At 36.4% G+C, this 17,578-nt stretch overlaps 1 protein-coding gene across 1 annotated transcript in view; it reads left to right on the top strand.

Annotated features, from left to right (window-relative positions):
• The window catches only part of LOC120628404 (protein takeout), a 37,655-nt gene extending 20,719 nt beyond the window's left edge, over positions 1-16,936 (top strand). The window contains exons 2-6 of the mRNA XM_039896760.1: positions 5,241-5,333; positions 12,325-12,472; positions 14,771-14,904; positions 15,655-15,820; positions 16,206-16,936. Of these exons, the coding sequence (XP_039752694.1) occupies positions 5,241-5,333; positions 12,325-12,472; positions 14,771-14,904; positions 15,655-15,820; positions 16,206-16,344 (680 nt within the window). The 3' untranslated portion in view covers positions 16,345-16,936. The remainder of the gene's footprint in view (positions 1-5,240; positions 5,334-12,324; positions 12,473-14,770; positions 14,905-15,654; positions 15,821-16,205) is intronic.
• The last annotated feature ends 642 nt before the right edge of the window (positions 16,937-17,578 follow it).

The raw sequence follows: 17,578 nt of genomic DNA, 5'->3' as shown, positions 1-17,578 counted from the left end.
AATTAAATATTGTACACATAGCAACTACAAAATACAAATATGTAAAAACTTCACATGTTATATAGATGTATAATATTTGTAGGTTATAGTTATGTAAATGAATAATTATTAGTTACTAGCTATTGCCCGCGACTTCCTCTGCGTTTGATTTTGTTTTTTGATGTGGCATTTAATTTAGTTTTAGTTCTAAGTATTCAGTATCGCTAAGCCTTAAATGAGGGGTTCGCTGCTGTCCGCTGAGGAGTTCTGTCCTCTATCTCCAACTACAGTTTTGGCAAAATTTAACACATATTATAACCTATATAGTACAAAAATAATTATTTAAATCGGTTATAATTTGTCGGAGTTATGGTGTAAAATCGTCAAACACTTTCACCCCCCTCGCCCAAAGGAACCGAGCTTAATGTCGGGATAAAAAGTATCTTATAACACTTCCAAGAATATGTGTACAAAGTTTCATGAGGATCGGTTAAGTAGTTTTAAACTTACATTGACATTTATAATATTAGTAGGGACAGGGATAGGGATAATATATACACAATTGATCAAAACCTATTTTGCTCTCTTAGAGGTAAAACTAGACTTTCGTTTAATTAAAGTCAGTAAATTTTTTCACCAGCAGCGCTAGCATGGGCAGGAGCAATTGTCTCCGCGGTAAAGGATAAAAATTAATCATCTCCCACAGCTTTTTCAACTCAATAATATACAAATAATATATGTGGAATAACAAACGGTGGTAAACTACTCCTATTTCATGTTCCCGTGGTTTAGCAGTTCACACGTTAATTATATCCCCTGTCAGGGGATATAAATTTTGCCTCCTGCCTAAGTAACCAAGTAACTAACCTAAGTATGGAAGCTTAAAGATTTTGTGATTTTATGTTTATGCAGTTATTCGGTAGTGAAGTATTTCGTCTTTAATATTTTAAAATAATAAATTAGGTAGCGGTGATAGCCTAGTGGGTAGGACTTCGACTTCACTTTGGGGGGGGGGGGGGGCAGAGTTCGAATCCCAGCAGGCACCTCAAACTTTTCTCAGTAATCTTCGTTTTAATCAGTTAAAATATTACTTAGCGTAGTAGCGTGAGGAAACCTGAGTAGGTGATGATGATGAGAAAGTAAGTACTTCATACTTATTGTTAATTGCCGCTGTTGTGGATAATGGCGGGAAAGAGTCTCTGTTAACTTTTTTAACATCCTGTTCAGAGGCAAAGGTTAATGCATGATATTTCATCGAGATGCTAACCATATTTATATTTATTTTAAGCACTTTTAAATTGTAGTCGTACATTTCAATGGTGGTCAAGGGGAAACAATTTTCCTTATGAATCTTTGAATGATGTCATTATACCTAGTTTATGCTAGTTAAAAAATTCTTTTTTTCGAATCAACAAAAAACATTCACTAGTTATTGTAAAGGTTATATTTTTTGCTAAGATTTGCAATAAAAAACAATAATTTGAGGCGTATTCATAAAAGTTATCGCTTAGATTTTTTCGCAGTTATTAATTAAATGATAAATAGGTACCTTATATATTTGTTATGGTAACTTCAATGACAACTTTAAATTGCTGTCATTCGATCCCTCAGATTGTTTATAGTACGAATTGTAATCTTTTATTATTTATCGTCGCTTGTAATTAACTACAATTCTAAAAGTATGTAAGGCCTTTTGAACGTAGAATTCAAAATGTTATAAATATCAATAATGTGGTAAGGTAAATCTTGAAAGTTTTATACCAGCTTCCATAATTGATATTATTTGGAATGTGGTGTGAACCCGATGGTCTTTTCTAGGTTATTTTATTGCCATGTTATTTGTTTTCTACTTTAATGCTTTGCTCTGCATTCCGAACCGGTTTAAAATTTCGATTAAAAAAAAATTTAAAATGCATTCCGATTGAATTGTTTTAAATTTTAAATGTATTCCGATTGACTACAGACATACATAATGGACGTTTCAAAAGTGCTAATCAAGTCAGCTTACTTGAAATAAAAGAATTTTGAATTTGAATTTAAATGCAAAAGTTTTCCATTTTGAAGTTTTTTCTCTTTATCCCACTACAAGTTAGCCTTAGACTGCAATCTTATTTATGTATTACTTCCATTTAAACATATTACATATTCAACACACATATGTATATGAAGCCCCGTCAGAGCATTGCAATATGGTCGAAATTATTCTAAAATTAATCTACAATTAGAACATTTTTTTTTAATAATTTTTATTTATGCTACAATAAAACTTATGAATAAACTAATTACTGTGAAGGCCATGCCCGCGTGGAATGATGCCAATGTGGAATGGTTCGTCAGAAGAAAAAAAGACCCTATTTTATTTGTAGTTTGTAAAAAGAATCATATTTTTTTTTCTTACCTATCGGTAAGTAATGATGCATCCTAAGATGGTAGCCAGCTAATCTGAAAGGGGTATGGCACTTATATGGCAGTTATATCGGTTTCTATACGACATCGTCACCTGTTATTTGAAAATAAATTTTAAACTTTTTAAGCAAGTCGCGTAAACGAGGTACGTCACGTGGCGCGCCGCAGTAATTCGTAACAAACAAACGCATAAACAACTCGTGAAAGGCATCTGCATTTCGTTCCTCAAACCTTGAACTGGTTCTGACATTTCGTCCGTTTACCTCCGTAATAACAGCTGTCCGAACATACTCAAACATGTGCTCTTTGCATCACCATAATACACCTACATTCTCAAGATGCAATAGGGTTAAGAAAGCAGACCGCAGTTTTAGGTGGTTCAGTAATCAATCTATTTGCAATAAGGTTTGAGTACCTCTTGCAAAATTACTTAGATCACGCGATTCCCTTCGTGCCAAATTCAAACAAATGGGTACTTACAAAACCTTCGCAATATATTTCATCATCATCATCACATCAACCCTTTACCCGCCCACAACAGAGTACGGGTCTCCTCCCACAGTGAGAAGGGGTTAAGACCGTAGTCCACCACGCTGGCCCAGTGTTGATTAGTGGACTCCACTAACCTTGGACAACTTTGTTTAAAACGCACATTACTTAGAAAAGTCAGAGTTTGAAACCCTAGAGGCGCACTTGAGGAGATTCGAATTCGGCCCCTCCGGAAGTGAAGTGAATCTCCTACCCAATGCGCTATCACCGTTTCCGGTGTTTAAACGCAACGTTTAGTACTTTAGAGATAAAATAATTACAGGCAACTGCTAAATAGAACGAAGCGTCTAACCGCCTGTTCGAGAAACACTACTAAAGTGGAGTGGTTTTTGATGCTTCAATATTAGTCGTGTACACGGTTTCTGTATTTTCTTAATTCTTGTAAATATAATTTACGAATTTTCTCTGGCTCCGGGCATCGTACCCTTTGGATGGAAATATCGTAGTATTTTAAACCCATGGATTAAATATTACGATCCTTGATATTATAAAATCTCATAAAATACTACGATATTAGTGTCATTTTATTAATTTATAAATATTGAAACGGCTTGGCGGCCGATTGGCGCAGTGGGCAGCGATCCTGCTTTCTGCGTCCGAGGCCGTGGGTTCGATTCCCACAACTGGACAATATTTGTGTGATGAACATGAATGTTTTTCAGTGTCTGGGTGTGTATCTATATATTATAAGTATTTGTTTATATTATTCATAAAAAATATTCATCAGTCATCTTAGTACCCATAACACAAGCTACGATTACTTTGGGACTAAATGGCGATTTGTGTATTGTCGTAGTATATTTATTTATTATTATTATTTATTTATTATTTATATACCTTCAAATACAACACATCATCTTCCTTATCTTAAACTATTAAGGTAGTGCCGAAACGTATCGTTTCCCAAAAAACTACTTCGTATGGAACATCGCGGAACACGTAAATATTTACTTGTATTATTGAATAAGTTTTTTTTAATAGAACTAAGGTCACGATCATACTTATTTTACGCAACTAATTTCGCAACGCAAAACGTTTCCATAGCTGTAAAAAAAAAAACAAAATCCTTCTAAACCACGTGAGTAAGTGCGTCAATCGGGCAAAAAATATGGTCACGTTCTTTCAAAAAGTTTGCGCTTACAAATGTTCCGTGGCGGGTTGCGTCACGGCCTTGAGCGGCGCCTCGCTTGTATGAAACGTGGATTGCGCCGGTGCTCCGTGATGAAACGCCCCCTTGTTATTTTCCATTGCTTTCAGGATCGTATGCTATGGATAGATTCTAACAATCCTACCGGAAACGGCGATAGCCCAGTGTGTAGGACTCGACTTCACTTTCGGGGGGCCGAGTTCGAATCCCAGAAAATCGGAGGTGCGTGTTGGGAAGTTTAAGTTGAAGTCCAATCCACTTGACTTTCACAGCTTCTACTGGCCTATTACCGCAATATTATTTACAACATCAATTGCACCTCCAAATCTGTGTACATAAATGAATTGAATTGAGTTAAGTGTAATTAAACTGAATTAAGCACTTTCACGTAAGCATACCCAGAGGGGGACAGAGGAGGGCCGGTGCCCTCCTTGGAAATCTCGCAGAAAATGTATTAACTTTCTTAAAAAATGTATTTCGGCCAGGATACAATAAAGACAGACAGACAAAAATGAATAAAAATACATATTTGGCTTCAGTACCTATCGATTATAGAGGGACCTCTAAAAAAGTTTTACAAAACAGCCGAAGATCTAACCCCCCCCCCCCCCCCCCCCCCCCCAGACCTACGCTGGGTAAGCCCATGCTTCTTCATGTGCATATAGTAAAAACCGAGTGAAGTTCGAGCGGGTGTCGTCGTACGAGGTGTCTATATAACGCAGAACGGACAGCAGCGTCCTTTGTGCTACTACTACCTGTTGTGCTACTATGTCCTGGATTACAAAACCCATCCATGCATGCTACCTTCGATTGCGATCAGCAACCTGTCAGCCCAGCGTGGTGACTACGGGCTTATGCTCTCATTAGGAAAGGCATTTATACCACCAGCGGACAAAATTAATTTTAATTAATTTCTTTCACATTTGTTTTATAATTAAACCCAAAAATAAACTATGTAAAACTAAATAAAATCTAAAACGTCTTCGAAACCACCGCAGCGAGGCACAGTTCCTATGATGCTGGCAGCATTGCCCGTTTGGATGGCCAAACTAATTCGTTGGCCAAGGTAACTGCCCGCTCTAGGATCACCGGTAGACTCGATAACCCTTTTCGACTATTATATTTCGATTATTAAAACGTGGATTATCTTTGATTCCAGCGAACGACTTCCTGCGGTGTCAACAGAGAGATTCCAAAATCAATGACTGCTTGAAGAAAGCGGTGCCTGACGCGCTGCGGCGGATGAAAGATGGTAAGTTTACAAAGCATTTGCTACCATGGAAAAGTTCCTCTACAAGTTTAGCCCTTGACTGCAATCTCACCTGGTGAAAAGTCATGATGCAGTCTAAAATGCTAGCGGGCTACCTTGTTAGGGTGTATAAAATAACTAAAAAATCCATTAATTTCTCATCACAAATCACAAATATATAAAATTTACTTTGGTTGATAAGTTCCATTATATACGCAGATAAGTCTTCTTGGGCAGGATTTATTTTGATTACCGTGCATTTACTTTGTATAAGCTTCAAGTTTTTCATAAATAATAAAATAAATAAATAAATATACTACGACAATACACACATCGCCACCTAGCCCCAAAGTAAGCTTGTGTTATGGGTACTAAGATGACTGATGAATATTTTTATGAATTATATATACATAAATACTTAGAAAATACATATAAACACCCAGACACTGAAAAACACTTAATGCTCATCACACAAACATTTTCCAGTTGTGGGAATCGAACCCACGGCCTTGGACTCAGAAAGCAGGGTCGCTGCCCACTGCGCCAGTCGGCCGTCTAATTCTCTTTCGTATCCGTCGGCTTTCATGCCACTATTTTTTCTTTTTCTTAATGTCTTTATATTGTTACATACATATATTTATTTTATTTGACATCGTACCAGAACGCTAAATTCAGACCAACCAGACAACAATCAGAAATTATAAATTCCCAAATTGCCCCTGCTGGGATCGAACCCGGAACCTCCAACTTAAAACCAAAGCGTTCACCGCTGCGCCAGAGAGATCGTCATGAAACAGGAATGGAAAAGTTAGAGGTGATTGATGTTTTTTCTTCTTCGTCATCATCGTTACGTCAAACAATGGACGTCGACCAAGGTCTTGTGTGACTCCCTTCGGCTCGTTTGATTTCATCTGTCCACCTGGTCAGGGTCTGCGAGGTTGCCATTCCAACATTTTAGGACCCCACGTCCATCGGTTTTCCAAGCTATACGCACCGTCCATTGCCACACTTCTTATTTAAAATAGGATCAGAAATATTAATAATAATATGAAGTACAGACTAATGTTAAACAAAGCTATTATATACACATCAAATACATACAATACACATATCAAATATGTGCTATTGCTGTAATGCGAAACTTCCCTCGAAGAAAGGCGTATCGTAATTCATATTATAGTCACAGAGCTAGTCGTTGAAACAAGAACACTCAAATGCAAAATCAAATTTATTTATTTGCTTTAAACATAACATTATATTATATATGTTTAGCCATCACCATAAGAATGTCATATGTATGATAGAATTATAAGGTGTATTAGTCAAGTCATATGTCATAATCAAAAATAAGAAAAATAAATAGAAAGTCCGAATTAAAGTTTCGTGGCAAAGAATTATTTTACAGAATTAAAGAAAATATCAGTTAATATGTTGTACATTAAAGATAATAATAGAAGAAATAATTCATCAAATATAGCTAATAAAAAAAAATTCATGTATAATTATTTTAATCAATGAATTAAATACAGAATACAAATAGATACAATAGAGCAAGTTACTCAGAAAATAATAATACAATTCTATATTTGTATTAAGATAAAAATATAAAGTTAACCAAATTATAATCATCTTCACCGTCAGTCTCTCATAGGATGTAAGGTTTTAGAGCATAGATCCACCACACTGCTCACCGGAGGGTGGGCTGTAACAATTATATATCTTTGTAACTTCAATAACCACCAATACAATATTTTTTTTCTTAAATCTTACGTACTTTCCTAAAACTCGGGAGTACGACACCAATTTGAAAACTTTACGCTGGTTCCGAGAAATTTACCATTACTTAGCAATTTTAGACTAAAAAATAAATAAATAAATGGCAAGCGTAGCGGTGGTCTCCTGGACTACGCTAGTTCATTGCTCGCCGATGTCGCCACCATGTGGTGAAAGACATCTCGCTGTCAAGGGCGACTGGCTCTTTCATACATCGCAAACAACAGCTCGAGATGCCGCCGCGTCTAATGGCTGCCGGACATTAGTAGTAGAACTTTTTGTGACAGAGAGATCGTCCGGAATTAGTACGTCGTCATAAAATCCCATTTTCTATTTTCATTACATGAATATGCTATTGCGCAGTTAAAGCAGCAAAGTCAAAATAAAAGTACAAAATATCTTTATTCAAGTAGGCCCTTTTGATGCGTAGGTTACATGAGAAGCACACGGTAGTGATTATGGCGATAACCATATTTGTAAACTTAAAACTCAAGCTGCGAGGGTTCCAAACGCGTCCTGGTCTAAGAAGAAGCCTACAACAAACTTAGCTGGGTGCTTTTTTTGTTATCACCATCTCACATTGTCATTTTAAATTATTAGAAGGGCAACCTGGTTAGAGCAATAATTCACACCCTAGCATTTTTATCGATTACGTAGTCGTTAATATGACTTTTCTATAGGCTTTCCAGCGTACTTGAACTTTTTGAGAGACATCTCCAAGATGCCAATAGGTAGTTTATTGTAGAATTGTATGCAATTTACTTTAAAATAGTTATGAATTTTATGTAACCTAGTACATAGCACAGTAAGTTTATTATAACTTCTAATGTTCTATTTATTGCAGTCACATTTTTTCTTAAATTTAAAATGTTTTATGAACTGTCACAATTCTAATACTATACTCAGTTTAGTTTTAGAAATAATCTACTCTCGTTCTATTATAAATCTTGAAAGAGATTGCCTCAAACTTTAATGGTGCATTTTCAAAAGTAAAATTGGCGTAAGCTGCAAAGGCTAAAATTTCGTAAACTGGATGGACTATGGGATCATACAGGTTTTTTGCAGTAGCTGCCATAATTGCTTTTAACGAAAAACATCTTCGACGTTTTATACATTATTTAAATATCAAACCAATTTTCTTAACAAAAAACGCGAGACTATTACGCACGTAGGTATGGAATTATTATGAATCTCTGTCCTTGGGATTTGAACCGGTGACCTCAAAGTTAGCAAGTATGATACCTGTACTATCGCACTTTGGTTGATCAAGTTCATTGAATCTTGTAAGATCAAAAACTAGGGACAGTTGTTGGCTTAATACTTAGCGTATTTGACTACAGATTACGAGATAAAAGTTACACTTTAGTTAAATATTAGATTTTAGCGAAAAAAATCTCAGTAGGTACCTGACAATCCAAACTTTAGGTCAGTTCACACAGGACAAGAACATAAAACACGAATTTTAGTCAGAAAAAAGAAAAACTACTGCTCAGTTTCTCGTTACATTCTTCTTGGTAGAATCTGTCTTCCAAACCAGCGGTCGAGCTTCCAAAGTACTAGCGTAACTACAATACAATACGATTTTTAAACAAAAATCTGCACTTTTACTGTACGGTAGTTCAAAATTTAAAAATAAATAAAATTCATTTACTTCAAATAGGCCCAGTTAACAAGCACTTTTGAAACGTCAAGTCATTTTGTTTATTGTGACTCTAGAAGAAAAGAAGAAAGCTAGCCGGCAAGAAACTCAGTAGTTGTTCTTTTCCATTTGTAAACAATGTGTTAAATGTGTTTTAGCACATTGTTTATACTTATGCAATGGCAGGTCCAAAGTTAGCTTTGGAGTCAAATTATAAAATCATATCTAGTAGGTACATTATTAAACGAAGGTTAAAGCTGTGCTGTCAAAGTAGGAACAATTAAATAAATAATCGTCACAAAAGATCAACGGCGTGCCAAGTAAATTGCGGTTTTGTATCTCACTGCACATCGTTATTCCTTATAAGGCTCTTCCGGGTTCTGATGCGGGAAACAGACGATCATCTGTCATCAGACGCCGATGGTTGTCTTTTGACCTTTTATAGTTCCACTAGCTGTTGTCCGCGCTATTAGTTTGCGTTTATTATGGTTTTTATACAAAGTGCCGTTTGTTTGGAATAAGAAGCAGCCTTTATTACTGCTCTGTCCAACTAAGCTAAGCCAAAAATCAAGCTTGCTTGCTTGGTCTGCGTGTTAATAAAGGACCAACAAACAAATAAACACAGATTCGCATTTTTTATATTAGTAAGGATTGCATAGTTAACTAATGTTAAGTTTTAAGTCTACTAACAAAGTAGTTACTTTGTTTGAATTATTAATAACAACTATAATATTAATATTACAATTGTTAGGACCGTTTTTTCCCCGGGATAAAAAGGGGTTTAAGTATTTATCTCTGTCCTTCCAACTCTATACCAAAAATCAAGCTGATTGCTCAGTTAGGGCGTTAAGGAAGGACCAAAAAACAAACACAGTTTCACATTTATATACTGAAAATCTCAATTGCTAGGTGGCGTTCTCGTCATTACCGGCCGATGCTTTCTAGCATATAACAAAAAAAGGACTAGTGAAAATTGGGTCTAGGTCTTTTTGAGCCATTCATGTTATTATGTCACAATAACAGCGTCCTCGTCTTCCAAATGTGGAAGGTACCTATGTTAATTTCGCTGGGAGCTGTGACCATCAGATGGAAAACGGTTCGTGTAAAAACTGGTAATGTGCTAAACTCAAGAGGTCGCACGACCACTACAATATTCGTCCATTCGGTATTCAATTCCAAACAGTTAGTGCTCCACATTTGCAAATAAAGTCCTTTAAAAAACTGAAAGGAATTTATATACAAGTTTCAAATTTAAATAATGTTATGTTACAGTAATTATAAAAAGTGGGTAAATAATTAAACTTTTGATAACTATAAATTCATATTCGTCGTTGCTCAATTGATCAGTTTTTAATAAATACTCCAATAATTACTACAAAGTTTTCAAGAAACAATTAAAATTCATCATCTTACTCACATCCTGGGGAAGCTGGAAGAGATCTCTTATAGAGATAAGCTTTCCTTTGTACACTTTATGTATCTTATGTTCACAATCACAATTTATGGTACATCCCTACTAATATTTTAATGACAATGTAAGTTTGTTTGTTACGCTTTCACGCAAAAACTACTTAACCGATCCTCATGAAACTTCGTACACATATTTTTGGAAGTGTTAGAAGTAATATAGAATACTTTTATCCCGACATTAAGCCCGTTTCCTTTGGGAGAGGGGTTGAAGTGTTTGACGATTTTACACCATAACTCCGACAAATTATAACTATTAATATTGCCCAAACTTTGTGTAGATCTGATGAATGTGATGGGAGATAGAGGACATAACTCCTCAGCGGACAGCAGCAAACCCCTCATCTAAGGCTTAGCGATACTGAATACTTTAAATTATTTTAGTACTACAACTAAATTGAATGCCACATCAAAAAACAAAATCAAACGCAGACGAAGTCGCGGGCAATAGCAAGTAAATAATAAATAAATAAATAAAATTCTATTTGATTAACAACCAATGTTCATGACATTAAGTTGGTGGGTATTTCGATATACTCGTAAATACGACTGCATTATCGATACAGTTCAGTCCTACATGGACTCGAACGATGCAAAGATACCGCTCAGTGTCGAAGTTATTATCACTTATGATTATTGATTTAAAGCTTCAACAGAAATAAATTGGGTAACTTTATCAGTAGTACAGCTTTCTGTGACTTGGAGCTCGTCCGGGGAAGTACCCCCCGTAGTAGTAGTAGCCTTGCTTATTTTTGCCGCTAAGCAGCATTGTTGCAATGCTGTGTTCCGGTCTGAAGAGCGTGGTTTCCGGTGTAATTACAGGTACATGGAGCCTGTGCCTCCAATTGATGGACACAGATTGTGTGTTGTTGAACGTTTGCGTGATGAATATAAATGTTTTTCAGTGTCTAATAATACTAAACTACGACAGTACATCACCATCTAGCCCCAAAGTAAGCGTAGCTTGTGTAACGTGTACTGACTGACTGATGACTGATGAATATTTTTATTTTCGTATAATATACATAAAGACTTATAACATACATATAAACACCCAGACACTGGAAAATATTAAGGTTCATCAGTCAAAAACCAGTTGTATGAATCGAACCCATAGCGTTGGACTCAGAAAGCAGTGTCGCTATCCACTGCGCATGTCGGCCATTAAAGTCTAGGTGTTTATACGTATTTTATAAATATTTATGTATTTTATCCATTAAGATATTCATCTGTCATCTTAGTACCCATAACACAAGTTACGCTTACAGGGCTAGATGGCGATGTGGGTTTTTCTTTTTTTTAATTATTAAATATAATACCATATAATACGGTAAGGTAACTGTCCGCTAGAGATCACCGGTAGAGCCGAAAACCCTTTTCGATAATTCTTTGTAAAGAGCTTGTGCCTCCGGACCCCACGGTCCCAAAGTCCAAAAGGCACAAAAATGACGCTGCTATCCAGGTTTTCATATTTACGCCTCTTGGCCTACTCGGTAGCAGCCGCACCATTAATTGAAATGAATTCGTGAAAAATTTAAAGAAATAGGTATACTTACGGTAGCCTCACAATATATTTATAACAATATCGTATTTGTAAGACAAAAAATTACTCTTTATAAAAGAAAACAAATGGATGGGATTGATTTATAAAAGAAATGGACATAAGTTAGTGACAACTGCATATCGTTTGCGAAAGGTGCAGAAGTCATTTGTGGGATTGTATATGCTTTTATAATCTGATTCCCAAGGTAATTTTGGACCTGCAATGCATAAGATTTTTAATTAATCGTAGTTACTAAACGATTGATGAATTTCTTAACGACAAGGCTGCTTGGAAGCAGGCTCCGCTCTCATCTCTCACAAGTTAGAAAATTTATATTCATTGTAAACTGTAAAATGATGTTGAAAAAGAGCAATCTGTTGAAAAAGAGCAATGAGTTTCTTGACGGCATTTCTCGGTGGAATCTGCCTTACGCAACGGTGGTAGAGTCACTACGAACAGACTGACTTGACGTTTCAAAAGCTCTTATAAACTGGGCCTACTTGAAATAAATGATTTTTGATTTGAATTTGAATTTGGATAGTGATTCCATTGTTTGAATACTTCACTTCCAGGTATACCCTCGCTATCAGTGCCGCCTTTGGAGCCGCTTCTGGTATCCGGCATGAACATAGAGTCCGGGGCGGGTCCCGTGGTCATCACCCAGATCTACAAGGCCATCAAGATGCACGGCCTCACCGACTCCATACTCACCTATTACAAGTAAGACCTTTGTTTATTAACTCCTTAAACGTTACCGTACCGCTAGAATGTGGAACGCCCTCCCGGCAACTGTGATTCCTGCGACGATGCCCAGTACCTTCAAGGCAAGAGTGAGTAGGCTTTTTCTAGGCAAGCGTCCTGCAACCTAAACCTCATCATTGCCCTTTAACGGGCAGGATTGTTGTCAAACGCTGGCCTATTGTTAATAAAAAAAAAATGTAGCAAGCTATGGGTTCCATAATAATCACGGGGATGACGTCACATAAATATAAAAAATATACAGGTACTATGACAATACACACGCCATCTAGCTCCAAAGTAATCGTAGCTTGTGTTGCGGGTACTAAGATGACTGATGAATATTTTTTTGAATAATATACATTAATACTTATAATATACAAATAAACACCCAGACACTGGAAAATATTTGTGTGATGAACTTGAAAAAATTGTTGTGTTGTGGGAATCGAACGCTGTCGGGTCGCTGCCAACTGCACCATTCGGCCGTCGCATGATATGGCACTTCTACCGCAAGCCAATGTCGTTTGAAAGTTAGGTTAATACACCATTTTAGTTTTTAAATTAAATATATTACCATTTTAGTTATTTAATTAAATAAAATAGTTATGAACAATTTTGGTTTTGTTTAAACCTCCTGCGGCTTATATAAATAACTAACTAGATATTTTCGTCCAAGTTTGAAACAGTTTTTCAACAATTCCCGTTGAAGCGTTTGTCTTTCTGTCATAAAAAGTAAACTTATCTAAGTATTTTCACCTGGCTCTATGCCAAAAATCAGTGGAAGGCTTCGGCCCTGGCTAGTTACCACCCTACCGACAAAAACGTGCCGCTAAGCAATTTAGCGTTTCGGTACGATGTCGCGTAGAAACCGCTTAAGGATATGACTCCCATACTCCCCAACAGGTTAGAACGCTACCAACTTAGACTGTATCATGACTTAGAGATTGCAGTCAAGGGCTAACTTGTAACGGAATAAAAAAATACGAAAACGGTACGATGTCTCGTAGAAACCGATTAAGGTCCGTAATATGTTAGCCCACTCCCAACTTAGACTGCATCATAGCTTTCTACCAGGTAGGATTGAAGTCACGAACTAACTTTTAGTGGTATAATGAAAAAACATACTAAGCGTTATGGCGAAAAAAAAACTATAGTTGCTCGCGTGGAAACACAAACGTTCTACGTATGTGTTCCTATACATGACAAGACAAAGGTTTGAGCTAGACAACACAACATAGGCATAAAACTTATTATTTAATTCCATCAGAAATAATATTTGCAGTCAAACGTCTAGTTTGCTTATAAATTAAGAAACAGATATAGATTAAAAGGTTTATCTCCTATTTTATAACCTTGAAGCTAAAAACAAAACCCGTTGCAGATAACGCTGGTCCTTACACTTAACCGCAATACTACTCCTGAAAGTTGTAATACAAGTGTTAAGGTCAGGGTAGCAGTGTTGAACAAAATAAACGAGATTTCTGGATTACTGTTTTAATTAACACAGCGCTATGACAGTAAACTTTTAAGCCGCCGTACACCAGCCAGAGGAAATTCCACAAAATATGTTCCCAATCCAAACATGTCTATTGTCCATGTAACTCATACAGATTATATTTTAATACTCCTCTATGCCCATCTCAAACTCTCGTAGGCTACCTACTCGTTTCACTTCTGCACTTTGTAAAGTTTACACAAGCTTTGTTTGTTTATTCACAATAAAATTCAAATTCAAAATTCATTTATTTCAAGTAGGCCTAGTTTTTAAGCACTTTTGGAACGTCAAGTCAGTCTGTTTGTAGTAACTCTACCACCGATTCGGAAGGCAGATTCTACTGAGAATCGATTTTTACCAGCGAACCGCGAGGCACCGTAGGGATCTGCGACCCTACGTGGTTGATATAACGCGGACGCGTACGAAGCGCTTTGCATCTTCGTTTCTGATTCGCACAGCAAGGAGCTGGAATGCCCTTCCAGTTTCCATTTTTCCCCAGTACCTACAAAATTCAAATATTTCGAGTAGTTTATAAGCACTCTTGAAACGCCAAGTCAGTCTGTCAGTCTGTTTTTAGTGACTCTACCACCGGTTTGGAAGGCAGATTCCACATTTCTCTGAGAAGAGCCATGTTTGACTCGACCAAGGAATCCAAATCGCGATCTCGTGATTCGTACTGAACACGCTAACCACTGGACCGTCGAGATGGTGGACCACGTTAAGATATACCGAGCACTGCTCACATCCATGCTACTGACCGACTCATCTACTTAATATTCCAGGGCCGATTTGAAGCACTACCGCCTGCGTACGGACTCCATCACGCCGAAGTTGGAGTTCATTGCCGACTATGTGATGAAAGGCAGGATCCTCGTGCTGCCCATACAGGGGAAAGGTGTTGCAAACATCACAATGGGTATGTTACTTTGGTGTCCGAGTATTAAGTAACAGATTACTAGCGCCATCTAGCGGCGAGTAGATGCGGTACCCAAGTTTAAAAATAATTGGTTTTTACATATAGTATTACATATAGTAGTAGTTTTTACATATGGTATAGAAATTAATGATGTACTACGTAATGTTTACTGACGACAATAGTTTTTGGGCTCTGCACAATAATTTGCAAACATTATTTTGCCTTTGGTAATCAAGAATTAAAATGACGCTTTCTTACCTATGACAATATTTATGCTTAACTATTATTTGACAAGTTTATTTAGACTCGCACTTATTTATAATGAATTATAATTGTACTATATATATTTGTATAATTTTAATTTCATAGTTTTGCATTTTTTTTCATAATTTTTTACACTTTTTATTATTAACGCTATTGTATTTTATAGAAATTGCATGTCATTTCATTTATTCTATGTGTTAATTGCAATCAATGGTTTGTAATCTTTGCACGCCAGCTAATGGCAATACAATTATGATCATCATATCGATCCATTACTGGCCCACTACAGGGAGTGGGTCTCTTCACACAATGAGAAGGGGTTGAGGGCGTAGTCCACCACGCTGGCCCAGTTGGTGGACTCAATGGCAATACACTGTGACTTCGTAATTAATATTGAAATGGCATCTATGTAAACGTGTGTATTATGCAAATAAAGATCTACCTATCTATCTAAGTTAGTTTTATGATAAAATTTGTATATTCCAGTGAACCTAGTAGTGAAGCACGACCTGATCGGTGAGCCAGTGGTGCGCGACGGAGAGACGTACATGCACATCAAGGACTACAAAGTGAAGTTCGTGCCGGGCAAGGTGTACCTGCACTTCACCAACCTGTTCAACGGCGACAAGCGGCTTGGAGACCAGATGAACATGTGAGTTTGTATACTCATCTACAGCAATTAATGTCTCATTGGGCACAGGACTTCTTTATCATATAGAAGAGCACTGTTTTTTGACTCACACTTTGGAGGCCCTGGGGCACCGAAGAGATGATGAAGAGTGTTCTGAAAAGTTCTTTGAATTGATACCTCCTTCCCTGTTCTCTGACCGCACCTCATCGTAGAAATAAATTCTATCCTCATCATCTGGATTTCTGGTATTCTCTCTGTCTAGCTCTTCTACTGTTCGAAATACCAGAACATTTCTGCGTTGTGGGTCTATGCTCTATAACCGTCTATTCTATGTGAGATGAGACCAGAGTTAAATAACTTATAATAAAACAAACTTTCAGCAATATTATTATTTTGTTTATTTCAGATTCCTGAATGAGAACTCTGACCTCGTGTTTAATGAACTGAAAGCAGCGTACGAGGAGAGTCTCAGCTCCGTTTTCAAAACAGTCACGAACCTGATATTCGACAAGGTGCCCATGAAACACATCTTCACAGAAGATTAACTATTACTGTGATCCAAATATTAAGTTTTAAGATTATTAAGTTAAAATCCTTCGCACACGTAAATTTTGAATGCAGACCACGTGGGTTTTAAAAACGCGCGTATACAGGATCGGAATGGTCTTGAAGCCGTATTACCGCCGCTTTAAGTATCTTACGTCCTGAATATTTTTGGCAACATGATTTTATTGAATTAAGTTTGATTGCATGCTGGGAGTGATTTCTCATGAAAAATAGAATGTCATAAATGTGTTTGCATTTTGAAAGCTAAGATGTTTATTTAATATATTAATTAAAATAGTGCGCGAGCATGCTATCGTAGTTTTACGCCCAATCTACGCTAACGCCGAGCGCTGCAAACTGGATTTGTAGATTTAAACGTTGTGGTAAACCTGCAACTTTTTTTTGTTCAACTGTTTCTAAAAATCTTTGCGTGTGCCCTTAGGTGTAGTGGTGGAGTAGGTAGTTAGAGAACGAGACTAGAACATAAAAATTACTGGGTTTAAAATGCAGTAATAACTGTATTTATTGAAACTGCTTTAATTAAATAATAATGTAAATAAGGTTTAAAATAAAATAAAACATTAAAATAAATATTGTGTTATTTATTTCATTGCAATGACATTTATTTTGGTACCTAGGTACCTATATAATGAAAATAAACAGCGACATTTTAAGACTCTATTTCTAAGAACTATGTATTATTCATTGTTCCTAGCTTTATTTTGAACAGCGGCACCTATTGAATTTTGAAACAGCGCCATCTAGCGACGAGCTGCTTGAACTATTACAACATCTCCATCTAGTTGTTATTGTTTAAATCATGTAGCCAGGGTAACCAGGGTTGTCTGGAATCATTTTGTTTATAATTTCCTCATTAGCAAGTCGTATCTTTGTTTTTTTGAGGATCTCTTTCATTTATGAACTCTTCTTGCATTCTTCAGACAGATTGATTTGCAAAAAGCTTTATTTATGATAACCACTGCAAGGAAAAGCTATATTGTTTTTGTTCCTTTTTTAATAACCCTACTAGCAGTAAGATTATATATTAAGGAGCTTATAGTAAAGTTATAACACAATCATACCACAAACAACCTACTTATATTAGGCGTACCTATAAAAAAATAATTTGAATTTGAATAATTGTGAATTCTTATTATTAGGAAAGGTCGCACCACACACATCACTGTTTAACTTAGTTATTCACTAAAACGTAAAACTTAATACCAACCTGTC

Source organism: Pararge aegeria, chromosome 12, assembly GCF_905163445.1.
Source record: "Pararge aegeria chromosome 12, ilParAegt1.1, whole genome shotgun sequence".
Classification (NCBI taxonomy): domain Eukaryota; kingdom Metazoa; phylum Arthropoda; class Insecta; order Lepidoptera; family Nymphalidae; genus Pararge; species Pararge aegeria.
This window is presented reverse-complemented; position numbering and strand designations above follow the sequence as displayed.